Consider the following 17673-nt stretch of genomic DNA (forward strand, 5'->3'; position numbering starts at 1 on the left):
TGACTGCAGGTAAAGATCGTGTTATCACGATTATATGATTCTTTAGAAGCTCCAAAACAGTGACTTCAATACTTTTAATGAGAGAGACTTCATTTGTAAAATTTTAAATAATTTTGGTTATTAAGTTAAACTATACTGTAATGGAAATTAAAAAATCTTTACGTATAAAATACTTACAAAAACGACTAGGTGTTAATTTGAATGTGAAAACATCAACACCCACCCTATAAACTTTGCATTAAAAAAAAGTGGATTTCTTCTCACATTCTTTTTTTATTTAATAAATTTACAAAAGTTAAAATAAATTGAAATTAGAGATATAAACACTATGACAAAAACAAAATATGGTAGAACAAACAAGATATAAGTACACACATTAGTCAGACAAAAGATGTTAAGTGATGCGATGGATGGAATATGGCGTAAATGACAGAAAGTATAAAAGAAAAAGAGTGAACGGTTCAACACATGCACGAAAAAAAAATTAATGGAGAGAAAAACAGCAAATAATTAAAAAAGGTTAAAATAAAAATAAAATATAAGAAGGTAAAAATATTTACATAAGTATACCACAAAAATGTTTTTTGCTGGCTATAAAAACATTTATTTTTATTATCCTTGTATAATTTTGGATAATTCATTGTTCGCCTTCACTTGTACACTAAGAGTTGCCTCCATGTTGTCATGCTTACACCGTGGCTACATGTGCCATGTAGCACTTTGTTGGTTCGATTAATCTTCATCAAAGTCATCCGGCATCGATAGATCACATAACATTTGTATCTTGTACGTAATTTTATCTACAAAAGAGCCTATATTGGTTTGAAAAAAGTAGCTTTCCCAAAGGTTTCACTTTATACAACATTCTATACCATTTAAATAAAAAAAAGGTTTTGAATAAACTTTTTTAGTTCAAAAACGTAACATGTTTTATCCACCTCAGAAAAATTACTTAAACAGCTAACTGCTATAATCCAGTAAGTTACTTTCTAGCCTCTTGTTATTAACTACACTCCAAAAATTTTCTGAAAAAAAACTCAATACTCCGCTATAAGATAAGCTAAGGTAATTGATACAAAAATAAAGGACGTGCAATAAAGAGCTGCTTAAGTCTTTTCAAGGGAATGTAGACATCCTGATTGTGAAAAGCAAAATTAAAGGTTCGTTTTTATTTGACTTCAGTTACTGCTATAGTGCACTTATGAGATTCTTTTTCTAGTGCGTGCAAACTTTGACAAAATCTTGAAGAGCGATTTTGTCCAATTGTGCACGCGCTAACAAAAAACAATAAACAAGCCTAAAGTCACGATCCTGAAATGTTAAAGACTTCATTGGCAAAATTTTTCTTAACTTTATTTTTTTCGTTTGCCTCTTCAAATTTTGCCCAAATTTTGGCCATTTTTAAATTTTTGTTATTTCTTTAAAAAATGTTAAAACACTTCTTTGGTCAGGTATTTCATGGCGCATTAAAAATGCAAGTCAGCAAAAAGTTTGCGCACAGTTCAAGGTCTTAAAAGAAATCTTCAAAACAAATGCACAAAATAGTTGAAAGTTAATTGTCACAAAGACTAGAAAATTCCTGAAAACGTCGACTAAGGGTGAACTGTTCATTATGGTGTGTTTTGAAAAAATCGACCTTTTAAAAAACTTAAATGGACCCATTTATCCATCGTCTCAAATACATTCCAACCCATATTTTCAACGGTCGTAATTAACCGTCGGTCTAGATGTTCAACACCTTGAGTTTCGAGCCGATAGAGTATATTAACGAATTAACGAATTAAATTAAAACACATAATCAACATAACTGATGTGGTACTCACCGAATCCTGTAGTAATAGCTTTGGGGAAAACTTGATATTTCACAAAGAGAAAGTAGACTGGAATTCCAAATAAAATAAACAGCAGACAGTATAATGATTGAAGCGGATAATCGTAAAAAGGAGCGATGACCAGATAAAGTGAGCACAACAAAACCACAATGGGAATTCCAATAAATACCTGAAAAAAAAAACACAAAAGAATAAGTAAGATTTGGTTCTCCCCTTTTGAGGAAAACATTGCATGTCTCAAAACTCAAAGAGCATTGTTATTAATTCAAAGCGATTAAATTTCTCATATCTGGCGCAGTTTTTATGAACACATCAATTTAAGAGCATCACCAGGCCCAATCTAAGCATATTTCGAAAGGTTCAGGTTAAACAACAACATGCAATACTGTGACTCAAAAATGGTTTATTTATGGAATTGTAGAGGCAGGGCAAGAGAAAATCACAGAAATGTCAGCATAGAAGTAAGTTATATTATTCACCTTATAAAGGTGAGACTAATACTAGTTAGTAATTCTTATAAAAACATTTGATTATAAGAAACAATTCATAAGTGTCACATAAAACCTAAATTAAACAATTTCCGAGGCCCTCACTCAATTTATTGACCGGACAACGTATACCCGTAGAGCGCAGTATCTGCAACGAGAAAGAAAGCCACTTCTTTGGTACTTCGAATTTTGGAGGCCGTATATAAATTTATGTCTCTCGGTCTTTTTATGATGGCTTAGGTTAGTTAAAGGGAGATGTTTGACATTCTTAGACAGCTCATGAAGCTTTATTTCTTAGCAATCAAGACCTGTCGTCAACTTTTAAACCTTTCGCAACACCTTCATTGTTCTGATCGGAAAAACACATCCTACTGCGCTGTAGATGAAATAGGTTAAATTCTAGGTGAAAAGTGGATTATATAGATTTTGCAAAAACAATTTCACGCTTTGTAATTGTTTTTATCATAGCAAATAGAGAAGTGTTTTGCTATATAAAAACATGATCTGTCTTTATCCCAAATATGTTATGGCTGTTTATTGATATCAGTGAGATGGGAAAACAAAGCGATCAATCATAAGTGGATTATTCATTTGCCAATAACAAAACGGAAATGCACATTTCTCAGACAAGTTGACCAAGCGGTTAAATCTGATTCAAGGCCAGAGTCATACTCTTTTAAACAAGGCGAAGTTTTCTCAATAAATTTATACTTTCATTAATATTCTCAGTAAGCTGAGACATTCGATGAACATCATTTACAGTGGAGAAATCCTTTAAACGTTCATGCCACAAAAATTATACCTTGTACGGTCTTTCAAGATCAGGTTGGCGAATGCGAAGCCATAGAAGTGCTGCTACTGTACCACCATAAAACGTCCATGCCGCAAAATTAAAATAATTGACTAATGTTGAAAAGTTCGAGGATTCCGGTATCAACATTATCCATGCAATAATACACTAGAAAAAAATAGAGAACAAAACATAACACGGTAAATCATTGCATACTGTTTTCTCAAACAAATAAAATGCTTCCTACCGTAAATATTAACGCCGGTAGAGGGGTGTGTCGCTTTGTATGAACCATGGCTAATAATTTAGGCATGTGTCCTTCTCTAGCAGAAACGTAGACCAGCCTGAGAAATAAATAAGTTATTATATTATGTTTTCTGATCCTTTGCCAAATTTGCTCAAAAATTACGCAGCCTCGAAAATATGAAAAAGGAGGAAATGAGAAAATGAATAAATGAATGCATGTCATTGATGATTGTGTACTTGGTAAAGTTAGAAAAAATGCAAAATTGGCAAGTGAGAGGAAAAAATGAAAATGCTTGTTTTTTACCTAGTAAGTATTTCTAATGTTTCATGTTTACAGTTGCATTGGTCGCTTGTCAGGATGATAACGTTGTGGTAAATAAAGTGGTCATTTTTCAAATGGAGTAGTCACATTGAGAACTTTCCAATACCAACTAAATTTGAGACCAAAAAGGAAGAGTTCTAAGCTTAAGAATTTTCCTACCTTCCACTGGTGAATGCAGAGCCATTAGCTGCACCAAATGTTGAACAGGCCACAAAAACTGGAATAACCCAAGCCATAACGCCATACAATTGATTTGCCAAAGTCTAAGTGGTAATATATTTAACTGGTCGTAAGACTGTGAAAATATCCACTGTTACTCGCAGTTGCCATCTTTAGCTTGCAGACAGAGCTTAATAAAGTAGTTATCTATTCGGAGAAGCAAAACAAAAACTTATGGGTTGTTTGTTTGCGAAAGATTCTCAATGTCAGAATAAAACATTGCAAAATTGTAAAGGTATGAAAATATTTTTTCCTTGTTCGTGCGTAAAGGCGTATGAAAAATTTGATTTGATTTTGCAACTGTAGCTAATAGTCGTGGCATTCGAGGAAAAAAAACACTTAAAAAGTACCTTTACAGTTTTACTAAACAATTCTACAAGTGAAGAATCCTTTCTAAATAAATCAAACGGAAAGCAATAAGGTAGGAACAGAAAAATCAATAAAACTAAAGGGAATCAAAATGTTTGTAATATAAAAATAAACCGACGAAGAAAGAATTTGCCATATTTAATTGGCAATTAGTCAAAAAAGAAGGAGCTAGCTGCAACCTACCACAGCTACTGCCTTCGAACTTGCTATTTGTATTGAAGTGAGTACAGTCAAGTAGGTGATATTGACCATCACATAACACGCAGTCACCAAAGGAATGCCTATCATGATAGCCAGTGGTAAATCTCGGATGGGATTTTTAAGTTCTTCTGTAACGTAATTCAAATTATTCCAGCCATCGTAAGCCCATAAACCTCCATAGAAAGCATAACCAATGTCTGATATGCTTTTACTTGTTCCGTTAAATGCATCCTTTAAACTGTCGTTATGGCCTAGAGATAGAAAACAGTGTGTGTCTTTCAGTTGGATGTATACTTGGCAAACAAGGAAAAATCAATATTTTCATTAAGATTCTAATATTCACTTGTTTAAACCTATTGACGCCGGGGTATTCAGGGCTGATGTAGTTCAGCACGGTTCAGCACCGCATAGCATTCCTTATCCTGGCTTATGCCATAAAACCCATAAATGATTTCTGTCATGTGATACTTAAAAATAGGCGACTGTTTTTTTCGACTTGGCATAACTTATTAAAAATCCCACGGCTGGGACGGTATATTTAATTACATTTTTGATATTTTGAATACTTTTTAGCCTTAGGCCACCAACAGTGCCAATTAGACAGAATATCGTTAAAACGCTTTCACAACCTTTTGTAATGTAATGAACCATTCACTTGGTGGATATTGTTGGGAACAACATCTAGCTACTTATCAAAATAAATAATTTTACTATACGCCAATCTCACAAAAACCATAAGCAATAAAAATATTTAAAAAAGAAACAATACCGTGGGGCTTATAAAGGTACAACTTTAAACAAGGTTTAAAGCCTTTGGGCTTAAATGAGTGTCTACAGCAAAAGGGTGTAAGTTATTATAAAAATTCAATAAATAAGAAACTAAAATATATCAAGTAATTCAAAACATATAAAAATAGTGCCCTTGAAAATGACAGTGGCATAAAATCAACCTTACCTTGACCAAGTCGGACAAACCCGGTTATAATTAGCATCACTATGGCTAATAATTTTGTAGCTGTGAAGATAACTTGGACTGAAGTTGCCCAGCGTACGCTAGCGCAGTTTACGAAAACTATAATACCTAAAATCAAATGAAAAACCTTGTCAGAACCAAATAATAACAGAACTTAGTAACATCTAAGCATGGTTCTTATATTGTCAGTTATGTCTCTCAGTAAAAACGGAAATAAATTTGACTTTATATTTAAGGTCCAGTTTAAAAATCAAAATCAGTTCAATTCCTCATTAAAAAATTTTAAGTGCCTCTTCTAAAATTATGCACCTTAAGAGAAAAACTTTTCGCAGATTTTTACGCAGTTGTTTTAGATTTTAGTTTTGGATGAGGCGACGCTATTCTTACCTAAATTGTTGATTATTATTGCAATAACTAATGTTATTGCCCAATTCAAAAAAAAAAAATAACCTTCCTTGCATTTTTTTTTAAAAAAATTTTGGTTGAGCCTAAGTTTGATTTGCATATATCTACCTAGTTGAAAGGACTGACAAATAATAACAAATTACAACCATTCTCAAATCAATGAGGTTTTGGAACAGTTTTACAGGCTTACAATTGATTTGTTAACCTTATTACAGTTAGTACATTTATTTTTGTTTGGGAGGCTTATTTTATGGAAACAAGGTGTATTAAGAACGATATAGATAAGTAAAAGACCAAGCAACGAGTAAAATAGGAACAAGGCGTTGGCGTTCGACGGAGAAAGGTATCTTTCTTAGTACAGCTTACCTAAAAAGAGAGCGGCTAGCACTTTTGATAACAACAATTTAGTTCTAATATCGTTACATTCTCCAGGAAAAAACACTTCGGTTAAGTAATTCCCAATGGTCAATAAAACGGCTGCTAACCCGGCTGGCCGTAACAAAACAGTTAACGTTAACGTTAAGTTGATCAAGTTAACTTTAAAAAATCATCGTTAAACAAAAACGTCCCTCGACGGAGAAAGGTATCTTTCTTACTACAGCTTACCTAAAAAGAGAGCTGCTAGCACTTTTGATAACAACAACTTAGTTCTAATATCGTTACATTCTCCAGGAAAAAACACTTCGGTTAAGTAATTCCCAGTGGTCAATAAAACCGCTGCTAACCCGGCTGGCCGTAACAAAACAGCGGACGAAAACACCAATAAAAAAACAGGAACATTCCCGAAAGCTTCTCTTAAATAGTGGTATTCGCCACCAGAACGAGGTATCATAGTCCCTAACTCCACATAGCACAAAGATATCAGCAACACCAAAACACCACAAAATGACCATATCAACATAGACATTCCTGCGCTCCCAGCATTGGCAAACACGGGCGAGGATGACGCAAATATTCCACTTCCTATCATCGTACCAACAATGAGGGAAACACCACCCAAAATTCCAACAGATTTGCGTACTTTTAATGCCTTGTAAGTCCCCGCATTCTTATTAGCCTGTATTTTATTGTGTTTAAAATCTGCTCCTGTTGGGTTTTGCAATTCTTCTTCATCGTTATAAGCTTTGTTTTCCCGCGCGCCACTCATGCTGTAAATTTCCCTTTGAAACGGTTTACATAGCCACTTCGAATGAAATCAACGACGATGTTAATATCATCATATGAGTCCTCTGCAATAAACATATGTGCATGTAATCGAACACCAGTTCAAACTTCAGGACGTGGTTTAATTAGAGTTTGTTGTTTTTGTGATTACATAAATAAAACAAATGTATAAATCTTAAGAAATCTTAAGTTTGTTTACCGATGATTTTTTAAAGTTAACTTGATCCAGCATATTTATTTTTAAGTTTTTGCTATTCTTGAAATGGGAGACTCAGAGCAACAATCATGTTAGTGCTTCTTGTCGTTCCTCCTTATTTGACCTTGCTGAAGCTTCCATTTTCAGTGTCTTAGAATTTAGTTAGAATTTTATGTGGTCGCGGGACCTGTACTTCCGAAGCGTTTAATATCTTAGAGGTTGAGTATATTCAGCGCCAGTGTCAACTCGTAGGCTAGGGACGTTTTCCTGGCAATCGACCGTCACGTGTTCTATGGTTTTCCTCATATAGCAAATCATAGAAACAGATCACCGTTGTAAAAAAAAGAATAGATCAGCTATATTCTGGTGTCCATTGAACCAAAAATCTTTTCATCCACATAGGCCTAACCAACGAATACCCCTGTATGAGTTGAGAATCAATGGACTTTCATGAATACTCGGGTCTCGTGATAAAATTAATCTTTTCACACATCATAATATTACCCTATCCCCAAAAACTAATCCAAGTTAAAAACGACTGAATGAAATGCAAGTTGTTGAATTTACTTCAAACATAAGTCTAGTATAAATAAAACAATCAGGTAAAAAATTCTTATTGCATTCATTAAGTCTTCACAAAGCTGATCAGAAATACTGCGAAACTTTAAAATCCGTGTTGGCGATCTTTTTTTGTCATTTAATAATACATAATGTTGTGCACACTTTGTTTAAAGTAATTCGTAGTTTCAAAGATAAAAAAGGCTGTTAAGCGTGTTTTATTACATCTAATAATTTGCACGTGGAAATGCACCCTAAAGTTTCATATAGATCATTACGAAACTGATTAGGCTATTTAAATAGCTCATTAATCAATGACCAATTTAATTTAACACATGTAAGAGTTTCTTGAAAAGAACACGACATTTCCATTTTTAGATAGATAAATTGAAATAGTTTTGCTGGTAATATAAATAGTAAGGGTACAGATTTTTGCGCTTTTTTATGCTTACCGCAAAACTTTGTTCGTATATTTTCACTACCAAAGGATTCGAAAATAAGAAAACATACCCCTATCAACATTGCCAAGTGCGCAAAAGTAAGCAAAATTTACTGACCTAAGAGAACGGCAGCGATCAATTTATTATAAGCTGTTCTTTCTGGCTCGTACCCGATAGCTGTGATTATATAATTACCGCAGGTAATTGTGATCAACACCAATGAAGACGGCTTTAAAATGAATACAGTGGTAAAAGAAAATAAAAATGCCGGAAGTGGACCAAAAGCTGCATGAAAGTAACTGTATTCCCCTCCGCTGGCATTAGGAAACATAGTTCCAAGTTCGCACCAACATAGTGCAGCTAACATGGCCAGAACTCCAGAACCTGCCCATACCAGTAGTACAGGACCAGGATCTCCTGCAAAGGTAGCTACACTGGAAGGTGAAGCAAATATACCACTGCCAATCATTGTACCGACTAACAAACACACGCCACCAATTAAACCAACTTGTCTTTTTAAGCCTGTCTTTTCTATCTCAGCTAGACTATTTTTCTCTTGTGATACTTCCGATAATTCTAATGTTTCCTTTTCATCTTTTCCATCTATTTTTTTTGCAGTTGGTAAAAAAATAACCTTTTCTTCCATGTTGTTTGTTGCTAACTTTATAACCTTGATTCAGAACGTGTTTCTTTACATAGTAATGTTTTAACAATCCTAACCTACTTAAGGTATGGTTTATACGATGAAAAATGACGAAGAGAGAAACACGCACATTTTGCCTACTTAAGAAATGCTTAAATAGCACAACGTCAATTTAATGAAAACTTGTGGTTTATAAATAAGCATTAGCTATGATCAAAATGTTAAACACCTAAATCTTAAGAAGATAAAGTTAGCATTAGAAATGTTCAGGTGCAAACCAACCCTTGTGCGGTTAATAACAATCGTTAAACAAATAGAGCTTTAATAGCTAATATAAATAGCACAGTATGTTAATGTCATTAATTGGTTTGTTCTTGTGACGAAGAAATGATCCTGGTTGTAAAAATTTTAATTTAAAAAAGGTTAAGTTTCAAAGCGGTAATTTATTTATTAATAAAAAGTTGACAACTTCATTCTTAGGGATCAGGGCATGCAATATCTTACCAAACTCTAAAAGGAGTTATTTTTGTACACATTTCCAAAAGCAAAAATTTAAAATCATAAAACTACATCTTTATCGCCGACTTAAACATTTTCTTATAAGTGACACAGCACAGTCAAATCTGCGCGTGTATAGAATTGGCTTAAGGGCGTAAAGGCGCAGGAATTGCGACTACGCCAGAATAATAATGGCTTTTAATTACTGAGTTGATCTAAGCGTAAGCACGGACCGAGATTCTTAAACATGTCATGAAATTATGCGTAATGCTTTTGTAGAACATTACTGTTTTTAAAAAGAGGTTTGAATTATAACAATGTTGAGACAAATTGGCTCACACTTTTTCTTTGAGAACTGATGTCAATTTGATTCTCTTGTTATAACTCCCAAAATGTTAGATGATTTTATCAATAATGTTGGGTCTTCTAAGGCCATCGGTGTCCTTACAAGGTTCCTGTAGTAGTTGTTTTTAATCTTGGCATCTGTCGTTTCTGTGATCAAAGATTCTGGTGAGAGATCTGACTCTCACAATTATTGTTCTATTTGGATCCTCTCTATTATAAGTAAGGTCTTTGATTCGTTGATCAACACTTCTGTTCGTACCCCTACTCTCTTTCTTCTTGTTATTAATGACTTTCCTGTTAGTATTCTCAGTATACTTGCTATATGTGCTAATGACCCTACTCTTTACTCGTCTTTACCTATTCTCCATGAAAGACTAAGGAATTTGTGTGACAGGGTCGAAATGGCTGCTGATTTAAAGTACCATCTTTGTACAGTAATTCAATGGGAACAGAAATGGTTAGTTTCTCTTAATGCTTATAAGACTAAGCTTCTCTCTAAACATCGCTTTGTGGATCCTATACTGTCTTCTTTTCTTCTGCATGGTAGTACGCTCGGTTAGTCCTCACATATTCGTCTATCAAGTCTTCCATTACATCAAATCCATCGCTAAATCTGTTTCTGTGAAGGCAGGTTCTTTTTATCAAGTTCGTCACTTCCATTTGCTCAGAAATGTCATTTGCATCTACAAGGCTACCATTAGGCCGCGTCTAGAGCACTCCTACCACCTCTAGGCTATAGCCTCTGCTTACTGTTTTCTTCTAATTGACCGACTTCAGAAACGCTTAGGCAACTTAGTGGTTCATGATCTTCAGGCTAGTCTTCATACTTTCTCTCATCGGAGAAATGTTGCTTCATTGTCGTTCTTCAATAAGCACTTTCATAGACACTGTTTAAATGACTTGCATCGACTGACACCTTCGCCTAAGTTTTTGTCATTGAACACTCCGTTGTCGTCCACCTCTCATCGTTTGACGGCTTAGGTTCCTAATTGTCATACAAAAATTACATGTCAAGTTTTTTTCTTCGCACTGCGTGGTATAGAGTTTAACAACTCTATATTACGCAGTTGTTTTCCCTTCGAATACGATATTCAGGCTTTTAAGTGTGATGCCATGGTCATCTTTCTCTATATTTGTAACTTTTTCTCCATATAGCTTCCTGCCTGGTAGTGGTTTAAGCCTTGCAGGTAGCGACCTATTTATCTTTGCAATAGTTGCTCACCTCTGAGATTCCAACCAAGATGGCAGTTAGTTGCGCCTATATACTAGTAATATTAAACCGCTTCCCAATCGAAAAGTGCACCGTCACTACGCTTATTTTTAAAGCTTTAAATAACGCTGAAGATTTTACTTTCCAGGATTCTCTACCTGTCAGCGCTGTCTAAATAGATAGTTGATACCAGCCTTTATATATCCCTCTTTGTATTTATTACATATCACTTTGGAAGTGGTGTCGTTGGGCCACCCAGGTAAAAAGTTTAGTTTTTTTATCTATTATATTTATTTTTTTCGATATATTGTTTTCTTCATATTGAGGTAGTTCATCTACAATCTGAACCATCATCGGGTTTTTTCATTTTCGCGAATGAGTAGAATTTAGATTTCCTCTTGATAAACAGAGAAATTATTTGCATAAAATTAATTTTTAGCATGATTAAAAATTGGTTACGTTAAAGTATTCAACACGACTAAACCATTCCAAGAACGAGAGAAAATCAACCAAGCCAAATTACTTAAATTTACTAACCTAACAAAACAGCAGCGATTAGTTTACTATACGCAGCTTCTTCTGGGTCGTAATCAAAAGAGGTGATTATATAATCACCGCAGGTAAGCGCGATCAGCACCAATGAAGACGGCTTCAAAATAAATGTACTGGTGAAAGAAAATAAAAAAGCTGGAAGTGGACCAAAAGCTGCATGGATGTAACTGTATTCCCCTCCGCTGGCATTAGGAAACATAGTTCCAAGTTCGCACCAACATAGTGCAGCTAACATGGCCAGAACTCCACAACCTGCCCATACCAGTAGTACAGGACCAGGATCTCCTGCAAAGGTAGCTACACTGGAAGGTGAAGCAAATATACCACTGCCAATGATTGTGCCGACTAACAAACACACGCCACCAATTAAACCAACTTGTCTTTTTAAGCCTTTCTTCTCGAACTCATCCGAAAACTTATTTTTCTCTTCTGTCATTTCAGATAATTCTGCTTTCTCCTTTCCATCTTTTCCATCTTTTCCGTCGTTTCCATCTGTTGTATTTAATTTCGTTTCTGTGGGCAGATAACTAACTTTTTCTTCCATCTTTTGCAGTGATATTGCTCTCACTGTTTACTTAACATTTTACCAGTTATTGTTATTTCGCAATTTTACACAACCAGCTTATGGTAAGACGCTTAAATCGCATAATGGAAATTTACTGACAATAATATTTAATGACAAAATAATGAAGCTCGTGTAATTAAAAATTCGATCGACAGCTTTATTGGTATTGTCTTAGCTACTTAATTTGCTGGTTTGTTCTTCACCGCTGATTTTATTTAATGAGAAAAGGCCACAACTTATTTTTATGGCTTTGCGTGCTTGTAAAATACACGGTTGTTTTATGAACAACTTGTAATGATTTTGGCCAGGTCCCAAGTTGCCTATTTTGCAGCCAATGTCTGACTCTGAATTTGGATATCCCAATGTCGATATATTACAGCTGAACAAATCAGAAGGAAAGATTTGTCACTATGGGAATAACTCGTACCAATCCTCTTAATATTGTTTGTGGTGATCCAATAACCTAGGTTTTGTTTGCGATGTAAATTTGTAGATAAATGAGATCTACGTGTCGTGCGTAACTTTACTCTGTGTATTTATTTTATGAGCTAAATATCAGTATGTAATAAGTCTTAAATTGATACCAAGGATGAAATGATGCAGAAGTACAAACCACCAAGTTATTTACTACACGATTTTGTCATGTGAGGCCATCAGCAGAAAGATTTTTGACGCCATTTTGAATTTTGGTTTTATACGCTTAGCAACGTTTTGGCTCATTAAGTATTTTAGATGAACGGACATGCTCAACATCCTTTTCAGCGGGCCTTTTTTTATTTCCTAACGCGGGTCGACTTCTTCCATTCTTTGTGTTAATTTTCAAGATAAAAATGAATGGAAGACAATACGAACGAAGAATAAGTTATCTATATTGATTTTTATTCGAAAACGTGTTATTTCTGAGGTCCATAGCAGCGTCCTGCGGTGGGGTGAGTGGGAAAGTCAAAGGGAGAAATCCAGTGACCCACTTACAATAATTTCTGTTACCTAGCTGTTATTCCCACAAGCAACAATAAAATCTTAAATTGCATCCACTTTAAAAGATTTAAAGAAGCCATTCAGCAACATTTTCTACCCCTCGGGTAGACACTACATCATCGCAATTATGTTACATATACTCATGATTTTGATGGTAAAAAGTTTTGCAAAATCCGAAAGTCTCATCATGCAAACTTTCGGCCTTTCTATTGTTATTTTCTTTGTTTTATATTTCAGAAACTCACATCCTCATTGTTTCTAGATGATTTTTTTTTAAAACGGTACTTAGAAAAGTGTATAAGGTTTTAAGAGCTGTAAAAAGAGCGTATTTTTGCCACTTGACTTTCTAACAAAACTTACCTATTACAACACAAAGGAAAAAACAAGCAAACAAACAAGCAAGAAATCAACAAAATTAACAAAAAAAATTAATAAAACATACCTATCCCAACTGACGCCACCATTTTCATCAAATAAACATGCTCACTTTGACAGCCCGGGAAAAACGGTTCCAAAACATAATTTGCAAACGCCATTGAGACACCTGCAATTGCTGCAGGTTTTACAATCAAAATGGCAGTCCAACTATATAAAAAGCCTGCTAGTTCTCCAAAAGCTTCGCTTAGGTATGTCTTCTCTCCTCCCGACGTGGGAATCATTGTACCAAGTTCTATGTAACACAGTGACGCTAAAATACAGATGAAACCGCATATAACCCATGACAATAGCCCCATCCCAACGCTTCCAGCATTCTTAAACACGACGGCAGGGGTGGCAAAGATACCACTACCAATCATCACTCCAACAACGAGAGACAAACACCCTGCGAATGACACCTCTCTTTTTAATCCAACTTTTCCTTGTTCGCCACTGGCATTTGAACTGATTTCACTTTCTGCATCATCGTTGTCGATGTAGTTGTCACCGAAAGGGTCATGTCCGGGACGATGTGGAAATTCTGGACTTTTCATGGCCCTTCTTTCCGAAGAAAACTCGGGGCTGGAGAAATCATCTCTGGGGCTGTAACTTTTCATATTGACTTAGTCAATGGCAATAGGAACTTTTAGGAGTGACAGTAATCTTAGTGGTGGTTCGTAATGTTTTTGTTAAGAAATTTTGCTTGCACTGTTGGATATCCTCTACTCTCCGATGTGATCACTTCTGAAAGTTGATTATTACGACGAGTTATTGATGTTCATACACTCTTTCTTCTCCCTTGTCTTTTCCTCCTTCATCCAGGTTTATACCTCGGTTTTATCTTGTTGGTATTGTTTGTTAATACTAAATGTTTGAAGAACAATATACACCATTTTGAATTTTGCGTTTAATTAAGTGTAATTGGATATCGTAAACAAATGTAAGAAATACACTTCCTGACATTAGTTTTCGGTATAATTCATTTTTCAGCATAATTCAAATCACGCAACATATCTTAGCATATTAGTAAACATTTTTCGTTTAAATATTCGGTACGATTTTAACTAGTAAACAAGTTTCTTCTGTAACTTTGAGAACTTTGAAAATGAACAGTCAGATGCGATGTAACATTCATTTTAAAAGTTATGATACATTTTAATAAAAATTATATAACAAGAAAAAGAAACAAAAAAATAAGCAAAAAAATATGACAAATAAAAATAACAAACAAGCAAGCCAGAGAAATCAGGAAACAAGATTTTTTTGAAAAAAAATCATCCAAAAAAGACTTTTTTAGATTTATATCAGATTTCGATTATATATTCCATCGTTTAACACCTTTAGCTTCGTTTTGATTGGTACATTCAGTTTATTTGAATGAAACGATGAAATAGGCGATAGAAAGTTCTTTCAAAACACCTGTTTGGTTTGATTCTCACTACCTCGTGTACAATTCAATCTGAGCAATGCATTTGAATTAAGTCGAGATGAGGAAGCTTAGAATTTATGAATAAAGTATCAATGGAAAACCTTACCAGCTGTCCATTTGCTATCAATCTGTGCTTTTCATCAACGCCACGTTTTTGATGTTATTTAACGCCTATGAATTTATTTTTTCTCTGACGAAACGAAAACAATACGCAATATGGAAACATTGTGTAGTCTTCTATATTGTGTATCAAAACTGCAGCAGCAATGCCGAAAATAACAATTCGATACATTAAAACATACATCTAAAGTTCATATTTACTTCATTACTGTAAAACAAACTTTAGCAAGAACTTCTTTGTTTAAATAAATTTGCTTTTACTTTTCTTTTCTTCAAACATTTTTATAGCTATACATTAACAGTATAAACTGAACCTTGTTTTTGTTATAAAAAAAAAAAAAAAATAAAAAAATAAAAAAAATATATACTCAGCCTGAATTTCTGCGTCTAAATATGCTAAAGAAAACGTTTTTCGAACATTTTTTTCTTCTTTTTTTTATAATAATAATTTCAATACATTTTCCCAATTACCACCCACAAAATGACCACATGTTCCGGAAGTCAGTTGGAGCGATCAGATTGTAAATTTCTAGTCCATTATGGTTGGGGCCTACGCGAGGAGAAATTTTCTGAAATTATAACACTCTAGATTGCGCAAATTGCACTGCAAATGTTAAGATTTTGTTACAAAATTGCATAAAGAAAGACACACATTCTTAACAGTAAACTGCGTAGGCGTGGACGAGAAGGTGGGTAGTCTCGACGATTTCTTATAATTCTACACTGGAGTCTGTGATGATTCTAAAAAGTGCACACATCCCTGTGCACTTTTTCTTTTAGCTAGCAATTTCCCCAATTTGACTAAGCAAAAGTCGAAATGTCAGTACTGTGTCAGTAAAGCAAAATAAGTGCTAAGTAACCTGCGAAGCAACTTGAGGGCCAGTAAGGCTATTTTCCCTTCGCAATCTAGGTTTTAGCAGAAAAATAATTTTATGTTAAATGTCAATGTCTTTTCCTGTATCTTCGTCGATTGATAAAAACGATGGATTTGCTTCGTCTACTTTAACACAATAATTGCTTTCTACAAACCTTCCATAAGACCCCACTATTCGAATATATTTATTTTAAATATACTATATACAAGTTTTATGAGAAAAAACTTTACGAAAATATTCAGCCTTAGAGTCACTAAATTCTTGGATTATTGCTCAGTATCAGCTCACAATGTTGACTGGGTAGCCGTGACGTGAATTTCTTATCTTTTTAATGTATCCATTGCGCTTTTTTGGGTAGTTATTAATTCTGTTTATTAAACCATTTTGTTTTTAATAACTACATGCAGTAGAAGTTCGAGATAAGTTAGTTCGAGATAACCGGCGTTTACCGGGGTAAACGCCGGTTATCTCGAATTTTTAACTCGAACCTCGGATAACTCAAACATTCGTTTTCTCGAACCATTTTTGGTCCCCCCATCAGTTAATTTCTTCGGATAACGCGAATCTTTTAGTGTCTAAGTAGAAAAAGGAATACTGACATGTAATGTAGCCAGATATTTCGAAAAAGTTTTTCTTAAATGGTTCCCTTTACAAAGGAGCCAAAATGTCCTTTTTGATGGCAATAGGATAAAAGAAAAGGCTATTCAATTTGCTGAAAGTTTCCATCTTACAAATTTTAAATCGCCTTAACTCGAACTAATATCTCAGATTTGTCTACCTTCGAATTAACGGGAGTTTCGCATAAGTCAAGCATTTGTTAAGTCGAACTGTTTCCTCTGGTTCCTTGGAGGTTCGAGTTACCGGGAGATCACTATGCACGACTAGGCATTAGCCCGTGGAAAAACCCAAGAAAATCGCCCATCCAAATAATTATAAAAAAATCCCTGTATAATGCATTTGAAATTGCGTGTGTCTTTATAATAACACCTTCTCGCACCCACACACACATACGTTTCCCAGTCCTGAAGTTGTAAACACTGGGTTAACCGCTTAAGTCCAAGTAAACCGTGCAGCGTATCCAGTGTATGTCACAAATCCAGCGGAGTGCTTACAATGATACAGCATGTTCAGTGTAATATTTTTTTAGAAAAATAACTGTTCTGCAACTTCAGCTTATAGAACCTGCTGTTACGATAACCCGTTGTCACTACGTCCAATCATTAGTCTATATAAAAACACAACCTTCAACCTGTTTTTGTGACCAAAAAATTTTGCACAGAATACCTCTTAATGAATCAATAGAGTATAGACGTTTGTACCAGCTTATAAAACAGTAAAAGATCTGATTACATTTAACATGAATAAGAAAAAATATTTAAATGTTATTGAATACTTTTTAGCTACAACCCCTCAGAAAACTATACAGCATTCTTTCGACCATTTTAGGAAGTTGACAAAAAGCATAAAATCGGAAATTCTCTACAGCAGGTAGGTAGGTTGTGAAAATAGGAAATTATATAGGTAAGAGAAGCAGCGTTTAAGATACGCAAGTCACACACTTTTAACGTCGATCGTACGGAATGACAATGCTAACGTCAGCATCAATTATCACATTTTAAGAGTTTGGGTCTAACCAAGTAACCTTGGACCCAAGTCCGCTGTAAACATAAATATTAAAAATGTCTAAATGTGTCAACCTTTTTCTGTATCATTAGGTGAAGCATTAAACTTTTTGCCGCTTTGTCACACTGTATTTTGTGGATGGTTGCTATAGTCAGCAACAATCCAAGCTGCAGCTTAGCAAAGTTCAGATTCGTGCGATGTGTGTTGTTTTTAAA

The 17673-nt window shown here is 34.6% G+C and overlaps 1 protein-coding gene across 6 annotated transcripts; it reads right to left on the reverse strand.

Moving 5' to 3' along the window:
* Positions 1 to 253: 253 nt before the first annotated feature.
* Positions 254 to 14275, reverse strand: LOC130613667 (b(0,+)-type amino acid transporter 1-like). Of its 6 annotated transcripts, none has more exons than XM_057434984.1 (8): positions 13437 to 14275; positions 5423 to 5548; positions 4450 to 4718; positions 3838 to 3941; positions 3358 to 3454; positions 3123 to 3278; positions 1824 to 2001; positions 254 to 800 (listed from the first exon to the last, which is right to left on the reverse strand). In XM_057434984.1, the coding sequence occupies exons 1-8, from the start codon at positions 14026 to 14028 to the stop codon at positions 733 to 735; spliced, it is 1590 nt and encodes a 529-aa protein (XP_057290967.1). In that variant the 5' UTR covers positions 14029 to 14275; the 3' UTR covers positions 254 to 732. The 6 variants fall into 6 exon arrangements, with proteins under 6 accessions (XP_057290967.1, XP_057290966.1, XP_057290968.1 ...); XM_057434983.1 differs by having other exon boundaries at positions 254 to 812; XM_057434985.1 differs by lacking the exon at positions 13437 to 14275 and adding an exon at positions 11437 to 12064 and having other exon boundaries at positions 254 to 812.
* Between the last annotated feature and the right edge of the window lie 3398 nt (positions 14276 to 17673).

Source organism: Hydractinia symbiolongicarpus, chromosome 11 (assembly GCF_029227915.1).
Source record: "Hydractinia symbiolongicarpus strain clone_291-10 chromosome 11, HSymV2.1, whole genome shotgun sequence".
Lineage (NCBI taxonomy): Eukaryota > Metazoa > Cnidaria > Hydrozoa > Anthoathecata > Hydractiniidae > Hydractinia > Hydractinia symbiolongicarpus.

Bases quoted from the DNA above. Each gene is read 5' to 3' on its own strand.
- LOC130613667 (XM_057434983.1), bottom strand. From the start codon at position 14,028: ATGAAAAGTTACAGCCCCAGAGATGATTTCTCCAGCCCCGAGTTTTCT. The intron at 5,549-13,436 runs GTATGTTTTATT...ATTTGATTTTAG, and splicing joins GGTGGCGTCAGTTGGGATAG to GTATTATAGTTTTCGTAAAC. The intron at 4,719-5,422 runs GTAAGGTTGATT...TTCTATCTCTAG, and splicing joins GTTTGTCCGACTTGGTCAAG to GCCATAACGACAGTTTAAAG.